This window comes from Macaca nemestrina, chromosome 12 (assembly GCF_043159975.1).
Source record: "Macaca nemestrina isolate mMacNem1 chromosome 12, mMacNem.hap1, whole genome shotgun sequence".
NCBI classification, from domain to species: domain Eukaryota; kingdom Metazoa; phylum Chordata; class Mammalia; order Primates; family Cercopithecidae; genus Macaca; species Macaca nemestrina.
In genome coordinates, this window is record NC_092136.1 from 125,455,459 (window position 1) to 125,473,048 (window position 17,590).

Consider the following 17,590-nt stretch of genomic DNA (forward strand, 5'->3'; position numbering starts at 1 on the left):
AGAGACAGGATGTAATTAGTCAGATAAGGGAGGACTATAGTTGAAGAAGTTTGTCTGAAAATGTCAACAAAGAGGTGAGGTAAGCAAAGATATCATAAAGGAGTGGTTAACTTGGCCGGGCGCGGTGGCTCACGCCTGTAATCCCCACACTTTGGGAGGCCGAGGCGGGTGAATCACCTGAGGTCAGGAGTTCAAGACCAGCCTGGCCAACATGGCAAAACCCCGTCTCTAATAAAAATACCAAAATTAGCTAGGCACGGTGGCACGTGCCTGTAATACCAGCTACTCAGGAGGCTGAGGCAGGAGAATCACTTGAACCCAGGAGGCGGAGGCTGCAGTGGGTCGAGATCGCGCCATTGCACTCTAACCTGGGCGACAAGAAGGAGACTCTATTTCAAAAAAAAAAAAAAAAAAGGAGCGGTTACCTTAAGCATGATGATATAACCAGTTGAAAGCAATATCTGAGTGCATAAAGAAGTTGATGAGTTGATAAACCAACAACACCTAATTAGGGAAAGCATACGGAAGAGAGCTGTGTTGCAATCAAAAGGTAAGGAAGCCATGTTAAACGACACCGCTTAGATGTAATCAGCAAATTCCAGATTACGGGAGATTTTACAGGACCAATCACCTGGTTCCTTTGACAAATAAATTGCAAGGAAAAAAAAAATGAAGGAGGAATTTAAAGAATAAAAGAAGCTTAAGAACATATGGATTTGACATATCACATGGATTTGACTGGATCCTGACCCAGGTAAGCAGACTAAAAAAAAAAAAGACAAGCAGAAAATTGAACTCTGGATATTTGATGATAGCAAGAAAACATATTAAGTACTTCAGGTGTGATAATAATATTATGGTATGTTTTTAAGACGTCCTTTAATTTTCCAGAGATTATACTGAAATATTTAGATTTCAGATACTTTGTATTTGCTTCAAAACAATACAAGACAAGGTATGTGGTTAGTGATATAGAAATAACAAGACGGGTCATAAGTTAATCATTGCTGAATCTGATATTGAGTTCACCGGGCTTCATTATGTATGGCTTTTCAAAATTTGTTTGAAATTTTCCATAACAAATTTTTAAGATGAGATTTGGTTTGCAGAGTAAGATTTTCTTCTATATACTCTATTTTAAGTGGTCTTGGTTAAAGTTTCTTGTTTAAGGTTTGACCTGGGTTCAGTAGATTTCTGGGAACCACAAGCATTATTAAATCAGATCTAAGAAAAATTGGAGGACTAAATAATCCACAAAAAAACCAGGGTTGGGTAGAACACAAGATACCACTTGAAATATGAAATATGCAGGAGTAGATCCTTCAAGTTGCTATGTATTAAAGGTTTTCAAAGATCAACATTTAATATAAAGGATAACAAGAAACTAATTGGGGCAACGCACGGTGGCTCACGCTGGAAATCCCAGCACTTTGGCAGGTGGAGGCCGGAGGATCGCTTGAGGTCAGGAGTTCAAGACTAGCCTGGCCAATATGGTGAAACCCCGTTCTCTACTAAAAATACAAAAATTAGCTAGCTGTGGTGGCACACACCTGTAGTCCCAGCTACTCAGGAGGAGCTCAGTGCGCCGGGGCTTCATACAGCCGCTCTGTCAGGCCCTAAGGGCACGTCTAGAGCGCCCAGGCAGACGGTTGGAACCATGCCCTGAGCGCCTTCCCCTCCCGGCACCACTGGCCCCGCAGCAGCCAGCAGTTGAGAAGGGCGGAGGCTGATTCCAATGAGGTGGCAGAACGTTAGGCGGCCTCTCCAAAATCCCAGCTACCTCGCCGTTAGCCAAGGTTTGAGAGTTTTCTCCTTCTCTTCGAGGGCCCAACCTCCCTTCCAGACTTACTACACCGTAGGCATCGCAGCAACAACTGCTGCCTGCACGCCTCAGCTAGGCGGGCCCGGATATCCATTTTTAGCGCAGCATGCGAAATCCCGGGCATGCTCCCGCTTGCGGAGAAGGCCAAGAGAAAATGTGCACCAATCAGGATGCAGACTTGGAGGACGTTTACCCTCAGGACCAATAAGAGGGATGGTGGGCGGGGCTAAGGGTGCAGGTTCGCTCTCGGGATTTAAACCTCCGCGGCCGGCGGTTAACGGCAGGCTCGGCGCGTGGGGGGAAGTGCGCGTGCGCCAGCTACGCGAAAGCTAACAGAATCTGCGGTGCTCTGCCGGCGGCTGGCAGGACGCGGTGTAGAGAGAGTGGACTTCGGCGACGCGGGTAAGCCAGGCGAAGGCCGGAAGCGGCGGGACGCGGGGACCTGGTGACTGCCGGCCCACTGCCACGGGAGCTCTCGCTCCTTTTCCCACCGTCGGGATGGTGCAGAGTGGCAGCTTCCCTCCCTGGTTTCCAGGTCCTGCCTGGCGAGCAGTCCCGAACCTCTGCGTTCCTGAGGAAGGCGGCCCGGGCAGCGTGAGCTACAGGCGCTGTGCGCGGCGGGCCGCGGCCCCTGGAGGTAGCGGTGTGCGCTGGCCGCCGCCGCCGTCTTTGTCCTGGTGGTCTCCCTTAGCTTCTGGGCCGCGCCCCTGGGACCAGGCGGAGGCCGGCCACGGCCCCGGGACTGGAGCGGAGTCCCGAAGGCCGCTGGCGATCCGGGTCCTAGCCACGCCCGCGGCCAGGCGGGGCGACTGCGAGCTTTGCCATTGAAAGGCGGAGCGTGTTTTGTCGCCCTCTAGCTGCAGCTTTTGTGAATTGCCGCATGGAACCGTCCAAGGTGTTTGCCCACCCCGAAATGGAAGTAAATCTTTTCTATTCTAAACAGTCTACAATCTCACTAAGCATGCAAAGGAAAACATTAAGATATCTTTTTAGATTGGTAAGATTTTTCAGTACCCAGTGCTGGTGAGAAAGTGGAGAAATAAAAGCAAGCACTTTTATGCCCTGTGTGTTGGGAATAATCCGTTTTTTCTAGAGGGCAGTTTGGCATTATAAATCAGAAATCAGGCCGGCCGCGGTGGCTCACGCCTGTTATCCCAGCACTTTGGGAGGCCGAGGCGGGCGGATCACTTGAGATTGGGAGTTTGAAACCAGCTGGCAAACATGGTGAAACCACGTCTCTACTAAAAATAGAAAAAAAAATTGGACGGGCGTGGTGGCGGGTGCTTGTGCTCTCAGCTACTTGGGAGGCTGAGGCAGGAGAATCGCTTGAACCTGCGAGACGGAGGTTGCAAGTGAGCTGAGATCACTGCCTGGGCGACAGAGACTCGACTCAAACAATAATAATGCCAAACTGCCTTCTGGAAAAACGGATTATCCCCAACACACAGGGCAGAATAAGGACGCTTGTTTTTATTTCTTCACACACTCGCCAGCACTGGGTATTGAAAAATCTTACCAATCTGAAATGGTGTCGTAATGCTTTTATACACATTATTGAGATTGAACATGTTTTCTGTTTATTAATTTTTGTTGTTGTTTACAAACAGACTTTGACTTTGTGCCCAGGCTGGAGTGCAGTGGCCAGATCATAGCTCATTGCAGCCTCAAACTCCAGGGTTCAAGTGGTCCTCCTGCTTCAGCCCCCATAGTACTGAGACTACAGGCTTACGCCACCACGCCTAACCTTTTTTTCTTTTTCTTTGAGAGATGGGGGTCTTGCTGTGTTGCACAGGTTGGTCTTTAACTACTTCCCAGCCCCAAGCGATCCTCCCACCTCAGCCTCCAAAGTGCTGGAATTACAGGCATGAACCACTGCGCCCAGCCTGTTTATTAGTTATTATTTCTTTGGTAAAGCATCTGTTTTTTCTCCCTTATCTTACTGATATGTATACCCTTTAATAGCTTTCTAAGAGGAATTCAAATTACTGATATTTAAACCTGTTACAAGTATTTCTCCCAGTTTGTTGTCTCTTTTGCCTTCATTATGGTATTGTTTGCCTTTGTGGTAGGATGTTTTGTTTTAATACTATGATTCCTTAAGCTGCTTGCTTACCTCCCCAGAGGTAGAGAAATTTGTTATAACTGCACTAGCCTCCCTGTAACAGTCTACTGACCCAGTCCCTTTATCTCAATTTAAAGTCTTCGCCCCTTCTACCCTTGAAATCCTTTTGATTGTAACTAGCTAAACCTAGGATGCTGAGTCACTGAGATTTTTGGAGAGAAGATATCATTAGGTATTTTGGTCAATGTTGTCTGTGTTTACAAAATACAAGTTGCTCTAGCTTTTATGTGAAAGTTTCCCTGTAAAGAGATAGGATTGTTCTATCTTTTATATTACAAAGAGAAGGAACTGACAGTTACCTATGGACCTTATTAAAGTTTGTATTTTATTTGTTTGCAAACACCATCTTCATATGTTCAAGGAAAAAAATAGGAGTGTGACACAGTTGAAATGCAGAGGAAATAACACATTAATCACTGTATAGTAGGACACATGCCATTAAAAAAAAAAAAAAAAAACTAGCTCTTGGCTTTACTGCCAAAAGTCTTCCTGGCCCAAACAGAGTCTCACAAATGGTTATTTATGTATAGATATATAAAAAGTGTCATTTAAATTTCACAACCTATTGAAATAATTCCTTTATTCTAACATTTATTTAGTCCCTACCATGGGTCAGAGACTTTGGAATTTGTACAAATGCTGCCTAAGAGAACAAGTAATTTTGCAAAGTTGCATTTGGGGGCTTCCCATTTGTTCCACCTGTGATGACTGTCTTGACTTTTTCTATGGCAACTACCAAAAATGTAGTCACTAAATTCTTACTCTTCTAGATCGGATAGTATAATCTAGCCAAACTTGAAAGGATTTTACTTAAGATCTAAGACCCTGATCTTCTGATTCCTTTGCTTCTACACAGTATCCTAACAATGACTTTTGGTTAGTGCATTTTGTTCCATGTATCACTGCTTCAGAGTTAATTTTTTTAAGCTCTATTCTTCTTTTCTAGGTTTTTTTTTTAATTGAATGTAAATGCCAATCAAGATACATTGAAATAAGGTAAGAAATTCAGAAAAAAACAACTTTGGTTTGCACTTACATGTTTTATTCCACCATGATCATTGATTACATGAAAAAGAGGCTCTTTAAATCAAAATCAAAGGCCAAAGTAATTATATTTTAAGAATACTCAGGGCATAATGAAGTGTTGATAGACTAGGACCCAAAAAGCAGTGATAATGATTCAAATCCAGAAGACTTGGATGATACAATGGGCAATTTTGAATAAATCTTAAGTAATTTTGTACCACTATTTCCCCATCTCTAAAATGGGGATATTTTCTGGTTCCCTCTCTGCTAGGATATAACAGCTATTATAATGTACTTTTCAGTACTACAGGGTCACGTCACCTTTTGTATGCTATTTTACTTCCTAAATCTGGAACTTTCAGTGAAGTCTTATTTCTGTGGTCCACCCCCTGCTGGGCTTCTGTAGAAATTATGGAGTATTAGTTTATGATTTATATATTAGTATTTTTTTTTTGTTTTTTTTTTTTGAGACGGAATCTCGCTCTGTCAATTTATATATTAGTATTGTTTTTAATTGTCCCATGTGTTATTTGCACTAGCAGCTGGAGGATAGAAAACATATTTGTATACCTGGAGTCTTGAGCATGGTTAGGAAATAACTAATTATTGGTTGGTAAGTAAAACTTTGGATCTCATAAACATGGTAGAAGTGTAAATTAGAGAATCAGGGTCTTAGATCTTAAGTAAAATCCTTTCAACGTTGACTAGATTGTACTATCCAATCTAGAAGAGTAAGAATTTAGTGACTACATAAGTCAAAACAGTCGTCGTAGGTAGAATAAACAAGAAGCCTTCAAATGTAAGTTTGTAAAATTACTCGTTCTCTGAGGTAGCATTTGTAAAAATTCCAAATGTGGATAACACACGCTGCAATTATGAAAATTATTATTGAGGAAGAAGGTCTGAGTTCAAATTATGATGTTTATTATTTTTATGGCTGCAAAGCATAATGTATTTAAGACAACTTTGAGTTCTTTTGAATAAATACTGGTGTTCACAAGTAATATTTTGAGGGTCACTTATTAACTTTGCTTTGAGAACAAGCAAAGCCCCATCTCATTTTTCCTCTCTCAGTATGTGGTACTACCAGCCACTCATTTTGCTCACATCTGAAACTTAGGAGTTATCTAGAACGCCTCCCTAGTTTTGAACAGCATATTCACTGAGTTCTGTTGTTTCTACTTTCTTAATCTGAAATTCATCTACTTCTCTCCGTTCGCCTCACTAAAAGTCTCTTCTAGGCCGTTTCATCATCCATTGCCTCCATTACTCCAACAACCACCTAATTTGTCACAATGCCTCCAATCTTGCCTTCTTCCCATCCACAGAACACTCAGAGCAATATTTTTGCCACACAATTCTGTTGGGCATGTAAATTCTTTCAGTGGCCCTGCAAAATCTGAGCTTTTTAAGGAATGCCTTTGCTCTACAAATGTGACCTTTGCTTACCTTTTTAAACTACGTTCTTGTCACTCTCAAGCCATATTAAAGAATTCACAGTTGCCTGAATGCATATCCTGTCATCTCTAACCCTTTATACAAACTGTATCTTCTGCCTTCTGACACACTTAAAGTGGTTTTCCTTACTTTAACTGGCTCCCACTTGTTCTGTAAGATTTAGCTTTAATATCTCCTCTATAAGAACTTGCGTATAGTCACTAGCCCAAGGCTTGGCAAACACCATGGCCCATGAACTATGAGTGCTTTTTACATTTGTAAAGGATTGTAAAAATACGTATGCAATGGACGTCATTTGTGTTTCACAAAGCCTAAAACATTTACTCTTTAATCCTTCACAGAAACATTTACCAACCTTTGCACTAGATTTATATGCTTTGTAAGATAAGGTACTGTGCTTTATTCATTTAGTTAACTTCCAGGTAGGTGCCTGGCATTAAACCAATTTATCCAGTCTTTAATTAAATGAATTTAATATTTTTAAATTCTGTCTTAGAAAATAAGACACTCAGGTGAAGCAGTTTATGAAAATCAGATGAGTAGTGAATAACTTATCTGCTTTGGGGGAGAAAAACACAACAAATTAGATACTTGCAGGATTACGCTTTAATTAATTTGAATACAAGGCACAGGTTTCCAGGTGTACGTAAATATGTCTCCATTTTACGACTGCTTTTTGCTTCTTTAGTCTCTTAATCCTTTTGGACCGGGATAAGAGAGTATTTGAAATTTCTTATTAAAGCAATAACTTCCTTAATAGGGCTTTAGTCTTTTTGCTTTTTTTTTTTTTTTAAGAGCTGATCATCTGAATTCCTAGTACTTGCAAGTACATTTTTTTTTCCTTTCTGTCCACCTACCGTTAGGTGGTTCCTAGATCCTGGCAGTTAAATGATGCTTTTAATTTCTGTGTCAACACAGACCCTCTTTGTTGGTGTCTCCAAATTAGTATTCTCTTCCTCTATTATGTCATTACAGTCCCTTTTGGCTTTTGTTTCTTCCTCATGGAATAAATGTGTGTGCTCAATTCGTCCCCTACGTACAAAATGCTGAATCCGGGATTCCAATCCTTGGCATTTAGGACGGTCCATGAGGGGCTTATATGTGCGCATCTTCACTCCTTCTACAAAGGCACTGGTCTGCTTTATGACAGAGGGCTTAACATTTCCCCATTCTGTCATTCTATCCATCTTTGGTCCAATTCCACATGGTACTGCAACAGAGTCCAGTCCTTGTAGCATACTATACAACATGTGAGTTTTGACAGCATGATTAGCCCACAGTTGTTGTAGGTGGGTAATATTGAACTCCTGAGCCTCCTGGTCATAGATCCACTTGACATTTTCAAACTTACAGTCATATAAGACTAGAGGAAATTCTACAGCCATACTAGAGAAAAAGAGAAAAGAAAGAGTTTGAGAATACATAGCAGCCATCTAACAGTTCTTTAAAATCTAAGGGTTAGTTGCATTAAGGGAGCCGGGTAGGAGGTCACCGTTGATGTTAATATTGACTAATAGCTGAGAAAATATCTCACCATCCCTAACCTTGAACACCTTTATTACAATAATGAAAAATGCAACAAATCAGACCAACCTGATCTATGTTAGGTAAATGTCAGTGCTAACAAGACATGGCTCCATCATACTGCTATAAAATTAAAAACAGCTGGTATTTTTTCCAAATTTGTCAATAGCATTGCAATTTTGTATAGTATGGGTAAAATTATTGGTATCTATCTCAGCCTGTTCTCAAAATAAAAATCTTCACTATTCTTTCTTTCCTACCGTTTCAGAAATATGAAATTAGGAAAAATTCAGAAGTAGAGTAGGATGACTACTCAGTAATATAAAACAAGCAAGATTTAATATGAATAGTTTGTTCATTTTAATTTTACCACATCCTAACAATAATACCTCAACATAAATTCAGAAACAACAAAGATGTAGAAATTAATGTCCTTTTACTTAAGGAGCCTGGTCAAAACACCTGTCTCTTTACTCATGGGATAGAACAATGAGAGGAAATTAGAATATACTGCTCTCTCTTACATGTTCGTAACATTCTACAATTCCGATTAAAGCTTCACGAAGGCAGAATCAGTGACCATTATTTAGATAGTTACAGGGGAGAGGAGGATATGCTATTTTTTTCTTTTTTTTTTTTTGTTTTTGAGACAGTCTCCCTCTGTCACCCAGGCTGGAATGCAGTGGTCCAATCTCAGCTCAGTGCAACCTCCGCCTCCTGGCTTCAAGTTATTCTTTGCCTCAGCCTCCTGAGTAGCTGGGACTACAGCCATGCGCCATTTGTTTTTTGTTTTTAACTCACCTATATTGAGGCTTCTGGGGATTTTTCTCTATATTCAGCAGCTCATCAATAATCTCTGGCTTCTCCATTCCTTGGCCAATCAGAAAGAGGATAGCCATCATACATCGGACTTGATGATAAAGGAATGCCTGGCCAGTCACTTCAAACTGACATAACTGGAAAGGTTCTTGCCATCTCCCCTCACCTGGGCTCTGGCCCACTAGCCGTACTTGAGCAGACAGAATAGTTCTCTGAAAATTAATCACACCATTGGCTACATCCATTTTACACAAGTTCCTGAAATCATGGGTGCCAACATACTTCTGAGCTGCATAATCCATGGCTACAATATCTAAATCAGCACGAGGGAAAAAATAGCGGTAAGTCCGCTCAAGACAGCTGAACCTAGCACTGAAGCTTGGTTCTACAGGGGCCCAGGCCAATATACGGATGTCTGGAGGGAGTACCCGATTGAGAATGTGGGTATAACGGATCTCTTCAGCAGTAGCATTTGCTTCCTCTTTTACATTAAAGTCCTCAGAATCCCTGCCCCTTGGAAATTGAGAGCGAAGGTCAAGTGAAATCACCTGTGGAGTTAGACAAAGATACTGGGTTTTAGAGACAAATAATCTCAGTACCCAGTGTGTATGCCTAGAATATCCTAGTATTGCTTGCTTTGAGAAACAGCGTATTGGCCCTTACCTGTCCAAAGGCACTAACTCCTTTGTCTGTTCTCCCACATCGGTGATAATTGGATGTCTGTCTGCTTTCTACCAGTCGAGTCTTACTTAGAGCCTCAAACAGTTTCTCTTCAATGGTATTATTTGTGTTTTCCTGACTAGCAAAGCCCTGGTATCCCCAGCCCATATAGGCTATTCTTAGGGCTACATGTCTTCGTCCATGAGCACTGAAATCAAATGCACGCTTAGTTTTTCCAGCTCCTGATGAATTTTTTCTAATGTTTGAGTCCTCCTTATTTTTGGCCTGTTCCGTTCTAAGTCTTTGCACCTCTTGCTCCAGTTCTTGTACTCTTTTTAGGAGTTTTTCAGTCTGGTTTCTGTCTGTGTCATCAGCCATGATACAACGGCCCCAGGAATAAAGGAATCATACAGGTCCGCCCTGTCTGAAAAGAGAGCAAAGGGATACAACAGTTTCAGTGCCAGTTCCTTTGATGATATTCCAATGGTATATAAAATTTAACGCCCAAAGAATATACTTTTGCTTTTCCAGGGATACAAGCCTTAGCTTTATTGTGGGTTGATCATCCATAGATACTCTTTTCCATCCCTTCTGGCCAGTTCACAGACGTAAAGAACTATTATTCAGCTGTCATTATTAAGGTTTCATTAAAGCAGTCAAAATTTAGGGAGAATGTCTATAGATTTCATTTCTTTATCTTCACTGAATTGATTGAGGACTGATGTTACAAATAGTTTTTCTCTAAAACATTTCCATTTGATTTCTCATTGTATTCAATTCTCTAGTCATAAGATTTCTTTATGTGGGCTACTTATGTCTGCTCTGGGTTTCTACTGCTTTCCATTATTTCAAATAAATGACTTGTATGTTCCATCATCTCATATTCGTTAGATGAATATTAGGTGGTGCAGTAGAAGCTAGCCTAACTGAAGAAGCTTACTGATGGTTGTATTTCACATTGGAAGTAGAAGCTAGAGACAAGATTTTCTCACTTTAAGCCTTTTTGATGGGAGAAAAAAAGGTAATTAAGCACACTGACCCCTTTTTAAAGCTGAATTAAATGCATATTAGATTTCCATACCTCTAATAGTTTAAAAAGTCAGTCTGATGTAATGTAGATGTCAGTGTGGAAATTCCTGTTATATTTCAATAATCTGAGGACAACTATACTACATCCTTAAAATTGGGATGGTCCTAGACAATCTGTGACTGATGGTTACTTTAGTTAGAGAAGACCATCTCCACATCTGTTCTAAGGCTATGTTCTCTAAGTGTAGGTAGCTTAGTATTTTACTCTGAGTTTCTGTATCTATAACAGATTAAAAGTTTAAACTGTAAAAAATGAAACTGAAAGTACTAGAAGAAAACATGGAATAACGTTTTTCTTAAATTCTGGAGTAGGAAAGGCATTTCTAAGCAAAACAGTCTAGAAACCCAGAAACTGTAGAAAAACAAAAGATGTGACCTAAAAGTAAAAATTTCTCCCAGCAAAAAATAAAGTCAAAAGGCAAACAACAAATTGAGAAGAAAAAAAATAAGTGATGGTGAAGTGCTATCTTCCTTAATATGTATTTCATGAATATATAAATCAGTTTTAATGAAAAAGAAAAAAATCCAGCAACTTGAGAGTCAGACGGACAAAGACCAAGCATTTCAAACAAAAAGAAAAAAGCTTATAAAAATATTTGTTAAAAAAATTTCTAAATGCTCAATTTTACTCAGCTGAAGTAAATGCAAAAGGATATGAACTATTTTTCAAGGAAGTGACTGCAAAGACAAAGTTTGATAGTATACCACTTTGGAGAGGGAATAGAGAAACAAGCTCTGTTAATATATGGTCAGTACAGCTTCTTTGGAGGTAAACATTTTGGCAACAGCTCTTAAAATTGAATATACACATACCTTTTGGCCCACATCTCCCATGTCTAGAAATTTAACCCATTCATATGCTTGCACAAATAGATAAAAACTTGCAAGATATTCGTTTTAGCATCAGTAAATCTATAAACCTAAATTACAACAGTAAGGGAATGGCTGAATAAATGTATGGTATATTCATACATTGGAATTCCGCACAACATAAAATGAAGAAGGTCGGCCTGTTCTGATATAGCTGGATAACCAAGATTATCTTTAAGGTTCAGAAGAGTTGTGTAGTGCTCTCCTTTATGGTATAAAAAAATAAATGTACATGTGAATATGGAAAATTTCTGGATAATCATAAGAAATTGCCTTTGAGAGTAAAAATTGGTGGGGGAGGGAACGTCCTTGCTTAAAATTATCATGTGCATGTATTAGTTTTTCGGTTTAAAAAGAAAAACAGTGGGGACACAGGAAATAGTGGACAGTAGATACCTATCTCAGATCCAGTCAGGAAACTAGCATTGGGTATGTGGCTGATTGATGTGGGTAGTATTTATTTGTTTCAGACACTAGAATAAACAGATTTAGCTGGCAACTGAAGATGCGTTAAAATTACTAAGACAGCTGGGCGCGGTGGCTCACGCATGTAATTCCAGCACTTTGGGAAGCCGAGGCGGGTGGGGTGCCTGAGGTCAGGCATTTTGAGACCAGCCTGGCTAACATGGTAAAACCCTGTCTCTACTAAAAATTCAAAAATTAGCTGGGCATGGTGGCCCACGCATGTAGTAGTCCCACTTACGCCGGAGTCTTAGGCAGGAAAATCGCTTGAACCCGGGAGTGGAGGTTGCAGTGAGCCGAGATCGTGCCACTGTGCTCCAGCTTAGGCGGCAGCAAGTCTTCATCTCAAAAAAAAAAATTACTAAAGCATAGAAATTATATGTATGCATATATATATATACACATTATATGTGTGTGTGAGAACACAACACTGCTTTTGTGATTTTTTTTTTTAGATCACTCTTTTATGGTTAAAAGCGGGGACTCAGTCTGAAGCCAAACTGCTTGAGTTAGAATTTCAGCTCCACTACTTACTAGCTGAGTAACCTTGGGCAAGTTATTTAACTTCTCTGTGCCTCATGTTATTCATCTGTGAAAAGCAGATAATCCCACAGCTGAAAATTACATGAATTAATAAATGTAAAGCACATAGGACAATGGCAGGCACATAAAATACTCCCTAAGTACCTGTTACACAGTGTACATTAAGCAGTATGCCCCATATCATGTAGTTTCAAGCTTTTCTTATGCCAGAATTATACTGTCCTGTTTTAGGACCTGAAGATGGCAAAACAGTAGAAAGCAGGAGTAAGAGTGGAAATGAAAGCAGGTAATAGATTGCCTAGAACTGAGTTAAGGCCCCTCTAAACTGTTCTGATACTACCCTGTATTGAATTTATGATTGCCTTAGCCATTCTTTCTCCACTTGACTGCTATAAAATAGAAAGGAATGAGCAATTTATGAGCTGGGAATTTATTATCAGAAAACTGACCAATGTTATCTCTTGCAGAAGGTCCTACAGTGTAGGGGAAGCAATGGAAGAACTTCTACCTGATAGACAAGTATGGGCTAATATGGATCCAGAAGAACGAATGTTGGCAGCTGCTACAGCTTTTACCCACATCTGTGCAGGGCAGGGTGAAGGAGATGTTAGGAGAGAAGCCCAATCTATCCAATATGATCCCTACAGTAAAGCTTCAATAGCCCCAGGAAAGCGACCTACTCTTCCTGTGCAACTACAGTACCCACATGTAGAAAGTAATGTCACTTCAGAAACAGTCTCTGAGGCCTCCCAAAGACTCCGAAAGCCAGTGATGAAGAGAAAGGTGCTGCGTAGAAAGCCAGATGGGGAAGTATTAGTAACAGATGAGTCGATTATCAGTGAATCAGAATCTGGTACAGAAAACGATCAGGGTCTCTGGGACTTAAGACAAAGGCTGATGAATGTGCAGTTCCAGGAAGACAAGGAATCTTCATTTGATATTTCACAAAAATTTAATCCACCACATGAATACCAAGGAATTTCTCAAGATCAGCTCATTTGCTCTCTACAAAGAGAAGGAATGGGCTCTCCAGCTTACGAACAAGACCTGATTGTTGCCAGCAGACCAAAGTCCTTTATTCTCCCAAAGCTGGACCAGTTAAGCCGAAACCGGGGCAAGACAGACCGGGTAGCCCGGTATTTTGAGTACAAACGGGACTGGGACTCAATACGTTTACCTGGTGAAGATCATAGGAAGGAATTACGCTGGGGTGTCCGAGAGCAGATGCTTTGTCGAGCAGAACCCCAATCCAAACCTCAGCACATATATGTCCCAAACAATTATCTAGTACCAACAGAGAAGAAAAGGTCTGCACTCCGTTGGGGTGTTCGTTGTGACCTTGCAAATGGTGTCATACCCAGGAAGCTTCCCTTCCCTCTTTCTCCTTCTTAAATCTTTTTAAACTTCTTTCACAGGATTGTTTGAGATAACCCAGCTCTTTATATCGTTCCTTTTAAATAGAAACAATTGTCTTGAAAAGCTCTTAGAAACATCTTACGGTAAGGACTTCACCTATCATTGGTCTTTCCTAGCTATATATCACATTGGTATCAGATACTTCCAAATTGCCACTCAAATCCAGCAGTTGCAAGATAAATCATCAGAAAGAACAACAGACCTGGTCTTTCTATTTTTTCAAATTAGTAAGGGCCCTTTGTGTCCTGTAACCTTTTTTACCTATCATTGTGAGTTGCTGTGCTTTAATGTGTGTTTTTTAAGTTGCTGGGCATTACACTTATCAATTAAAGTATTTTGGAAATTCATGAACTTGAACATTATTTAATGAAATACTTGCCTAAGATGATCTTGAACCTGGGCTATGATGAGAGCTCATAAGAAGGAACAAAAACCTGCCTTTTACACAGTCCTCAAGGATGGGAGAGGTTAACAACAGAGCCCTCATTACTAAAGGTATACAACAAATCCAAGTAGTTTTATTTAAATAATGCCCCAAAACAGTACCATATAACATACAGGATTCAAACTTGTTTTATTTCAGAATTACTTCAAAAATATTTTGCCTGCCAGCTGTTTTTCTGGAATACCATGCTTTTTATAATTTGCCCGAGATTTTTGTAGGAATTATGCATCACTTGGAAGACTATTCCTACTCCAGTAGAATTTCAAACTAGTAACATTTGGAATCAGATGCAAAATTAAATACCGGTATGAACCTACTTAGCCTATGCGGGTGCAGATCAAAATATGAATTCTGCTCACCTTAAATTGTACTTTTATCTGTTCTTGATATTTCTAACCCAACGGGCACCATCTAAAATCTAAAAGTTGTCAGTTTTAACACCAGAAGCCAGAAGAATGATGGCACAGTTTGCTTGTTCACAGAGAAAAAGCTTTAACATAAAGGTGAATGACCTTGACCGTTACTATCTGCGAAAATCACTTTCCCTATAACATTTAAAGCCACATAATTCACATATTCACCCAGTTCTGTTTGTTAGGCATTTGTCAGGAAAAGAAGTAATCAACAACTCAGATGCATGTAGGATATACTCACCGCAAACAAGTAGAAACTGCAAACTGTCCACCAACAGTGGAATAGTAAATGTTTTTAAAGATATTAGAATATTCAATAGTCATTGGGAATCTTGGGGAAAGTAATATGGGAAGGTGCAAATTAAGTGAAATATAAACACAGGATGATCTCAGTACACACAGGGAAAGATCAAAACCTAACTCCTGAGTAGTGGGATTAAAGGTAATTTGTATTTACACCTCGGCTTTTTATGAGGTCAAAAATTACATGGTGATTTTAACATGCAAAACACTCCAATTATTTATTTGGATCTCAAAAGTCCAGTATTACCAAAGTCTCCAAAGTTAACTAGTTCATCTCCCCTGCTAATTAAAGGACTAGGCCAGAGAGTGAGTCTAGTTGGTTATAAGGCAGATTTGTGGCAAAAACAGGACTTGGTACACTACGGTGCTTTTTCCAGCACACCTTATCCTCCTTCAGGGTGAAGTGCAGTAGTTCCCAAGCAGATGTTTAAGGTAACACCTTGGCCAGGGCTGCCAAGTGACCACAAAGAGGGAATTCGTGTGTCCCCTAAGCACCAATTACAAACTAAAACAGCCATCACTAGATGTTCCATACATTGGGCCGGGCGCCGTGGCTCACGCCTGTCATCCCAAAATTTTCAGAAGCCAAGACGGAGGATCGCTCGAGACCAACCTGGGCAACAGAGCGAGCCCGTCTCTACAAAAAATTAAAAACTAGCCTGCCAAGATGGCGCGCGCCTGTAGTCCCAGCTAGTCGGAGGCTGAGGTGGAAGGATCGCTTGAGCTCAGGAGGTCGAGGCTGCAGTGAGCAGTGATCACGGCACTGCACTCTGCCTGGGGGACAGTCTCAAAAAAAAAAAAAAAAAAAAAAAGGTCTAATCTCAGGAACCAGTGGGTTAACACAAATAGCATTCCTCTTGATAAACTTTATATTAATCCAAAGGGAAGAAGAGGGAGTACTGTCCAAAGGATTAGCAGACACGCACTATGATCACTAGAAAGCAATCGTGCTCTGTGTGTAAGGCAATCCCCAAAATAATTTGAAAATTGCTGCCACAGCCTCCCACATAATCCTGGGTTCTCAACTTCTACTGTTTTATGAGCATCCAGTTCTAAGTGGGGCAGCAGAGCACTTTTGTACTTCACAGTACAAGGACCACTGAAGCTCCCGTCACAACGGAATTAAAGACGCCCCGACTGCGGCGAGTTTCCGCCGGGAGCTCCAGAAAGTACCAGGCACAAAAGAAAAATACATGGTCTTAAGCGATGTCTCATTTCCAGACACCAATGCTTTCCTGAAAAGGCCAAAGTATGTGAAAGAGGGCAAAAAGAAGACAACAGACAACCGTTCAGCAGTGTGTCCATTTGTCCCTTCCCCTGTGGAACCCAGAAAGTAACCCACCCCAAAAATCCCACACTTACTTTCCGGTAGCCGGCCGCGCTGCGTTTCCCAGACAGGAAGCTGTCGCTGTGCGTCTTCTGCGCAGGCGCCCGAGCCCTCATGGGAAGTGTAGTCCACGTTTGTGGGAAATGTAGTTCTGAGAACCGAGCTTGCTGCTAGAATCTACCTCAAGTTTTCTAGTCCAACTACCGTTTCTCCACCAACAAGGGAGAATCTGGGCCTGTGGCAGGACAGCAATAAAAGGAGGAATTCTAGTGCTACGCTAAACTAATAGAAAAAAAGGTAATTTTTCAAATGTCTGCTATCCTTATACGAAAACTAAAACATTGAAGATGCTGGCTCGATTTTGTACCTAGTTAAATGAGAATAAAGTTACCATTGAGAGACGAAAACATTTACTATTAGAATTAAAAGCTGAAATGAATATGATAATCTCAAAACAAACGACTAGGTGCCCTGAGAGTGGCCGCACAGAGCCGGGAGCGTTGCTTCAGCACCACGGAGAGATCATGACTGCAGTTTCGTGTGTTTTTGTATTTTCGCCCCCAATTCCAGAAATGCTGATCAAAATCTCAAAATTACAATTAGAAAACTGGGGGGCGGGGGGGAGGGTGGAATTTGGTTCTTTCTTCCAAATTGAGCAGTCATTAAATCATTAGTACCAGGGATCCAGGGATCCCGTATTATGCAAACGCATGTAGGACGTAGAGATTATACCGAGAGGAAATGTTTTTAACAAGAGACCACATTTCAAATAAAAGGTTTAAAAAGCCTATGTGAAACATCACAGGTATCTAGGGCAAGAACAGCAGTTAGAGCTTGAACAGGTCTGCTTCCTTTCCGCAACTGTGCTCCCGAGGTCATTCGTCATATCAAATTCATCAGATATTGTCTCCACTTTTCTAAGCAATTCGCTAACCTTTCTGACATCTTGTGATGCGAAGGCGGAAATTTCCAGGAAAATGGGCACCGGGCGTAAAGCGCGGCGGGGGGTGCGGAGAGCTCCTGCCTGGAGGGCTGTGTGCGCGGCTGGACGCCGGGCGGAAGCGGGAACGGAGGCTGCCCCCTCCGCCCCCGGGTCCCTGCCCTTTGGTCCCGCTCTCTGCCCTCCGCCGCGCTCTCTGCCCTCCGCCGCGCTCTCTGCCCTCCGCCGCGCTCTCTGCCCTCCGCCGCGCTCTCTGCCCTCCGCCGCGCTCTCTGCCCTCCGCCGCGCTCTCTGCCCTCCGCCGCGCTCTCTGCCCTCCGCCGCGCTCTCTGCCCTCCGCCCCACGCCCCA

General features: G+C 41.4%; 3 protein-coding genes across 11 annotated transcripts in view; 1 reads left to right on the forward strand and 2 right to left on the reverse strand.

Moving 5' to 3' along the window:
- The window catches only part of LOC139357618 (prostate and testis expressed protein 13-like), an 89,120-nt gene extending 87,061 nt beyond the window's left edge, over positions 1-2,059 (reverse strand). For both annotated transcript variants that reach the window (XM_071075791.1, XM_071075790.1), the window contains exon 1: positions 1,850-2,059. The gene's annotated coding sequence lies outside the window, so the exon portion shown is untranslated. The remainder of the gene's footprint in view (positions 1-1,849) is intronic.
- LOC105476252 (HYLS1 centriolar and ciliogenesis associated) lies at positions 140-14,158 on the forward strand. Of its 7 annotated transcripts, XM_071075786.1 has the most exons (4): positions 140-550; positions 4,891-4,940; positions 12,627-12,681; positions 12,863-14,158. In XM_071075786.1, exon 4 carries the CDS (start codon positions 12,888-12,890, stop codon positions 13,785-13,787), a length of 900 nt encoding a protein of 299 aa, XP_070931887.1. In that variant the 5' UTR covers positions 140-550; positions 4,891-4,940; positions 12,627-12,681; positions 12,863-12,887; the 3' UTR covers positions 13,788-14,158. The 7 variants fall into 7 exon arrangements, with proteins under 7 accessions (XP_070931887.1, XP_011730298.1, XP_070931886.1 ...); XM_071075785.1 differs by lacking the exon at positions 12,627-12,681 and having other exon boundaries at positions 535-550; XM_071075784.1 differs by lacking the exons at positions 140-550; positions 12,627-12,681 and adding an exon at positions 738-754.
- Positions 7,199-17,438, reverse strand: LOC105476254 (pseudouridine synthase 3). Of its 2 annotated transcripts, none has more exons than XM_011732002.3 (5): positions 17,234-17,438; positions 16,335-16,534; positions 9,435-9,855; positions 8,754-9,319; positions 7,199-7,814 (listed from the first exon to the last, which is right to left on the reverse strand). In XM_011732002.3, the coding sequence occupies exons 3-5, from the start codon at positions 9,807-9,809 to the stop codon at positions 7,313-7,315; spliced, it is 1,443 nt and encodes a 480-aa protein (XP_011730304.2). In that variant the 5' UTR covers positions 9,810-9,855; positions 16,335-16,534; positions 17,234-17,438; the 3' UTR covers positions 7,199-7,312. The 2 variants fall into 2 exon arrangements, with proteins under 2 accessions (XP_011730304.2, XP_070931884.1); XM_071075783.1 differs by having other exon boundaries at positions 16,335-16,666.
- Positions 17,439-17,590: the final 152 nt, after the last annotated feature.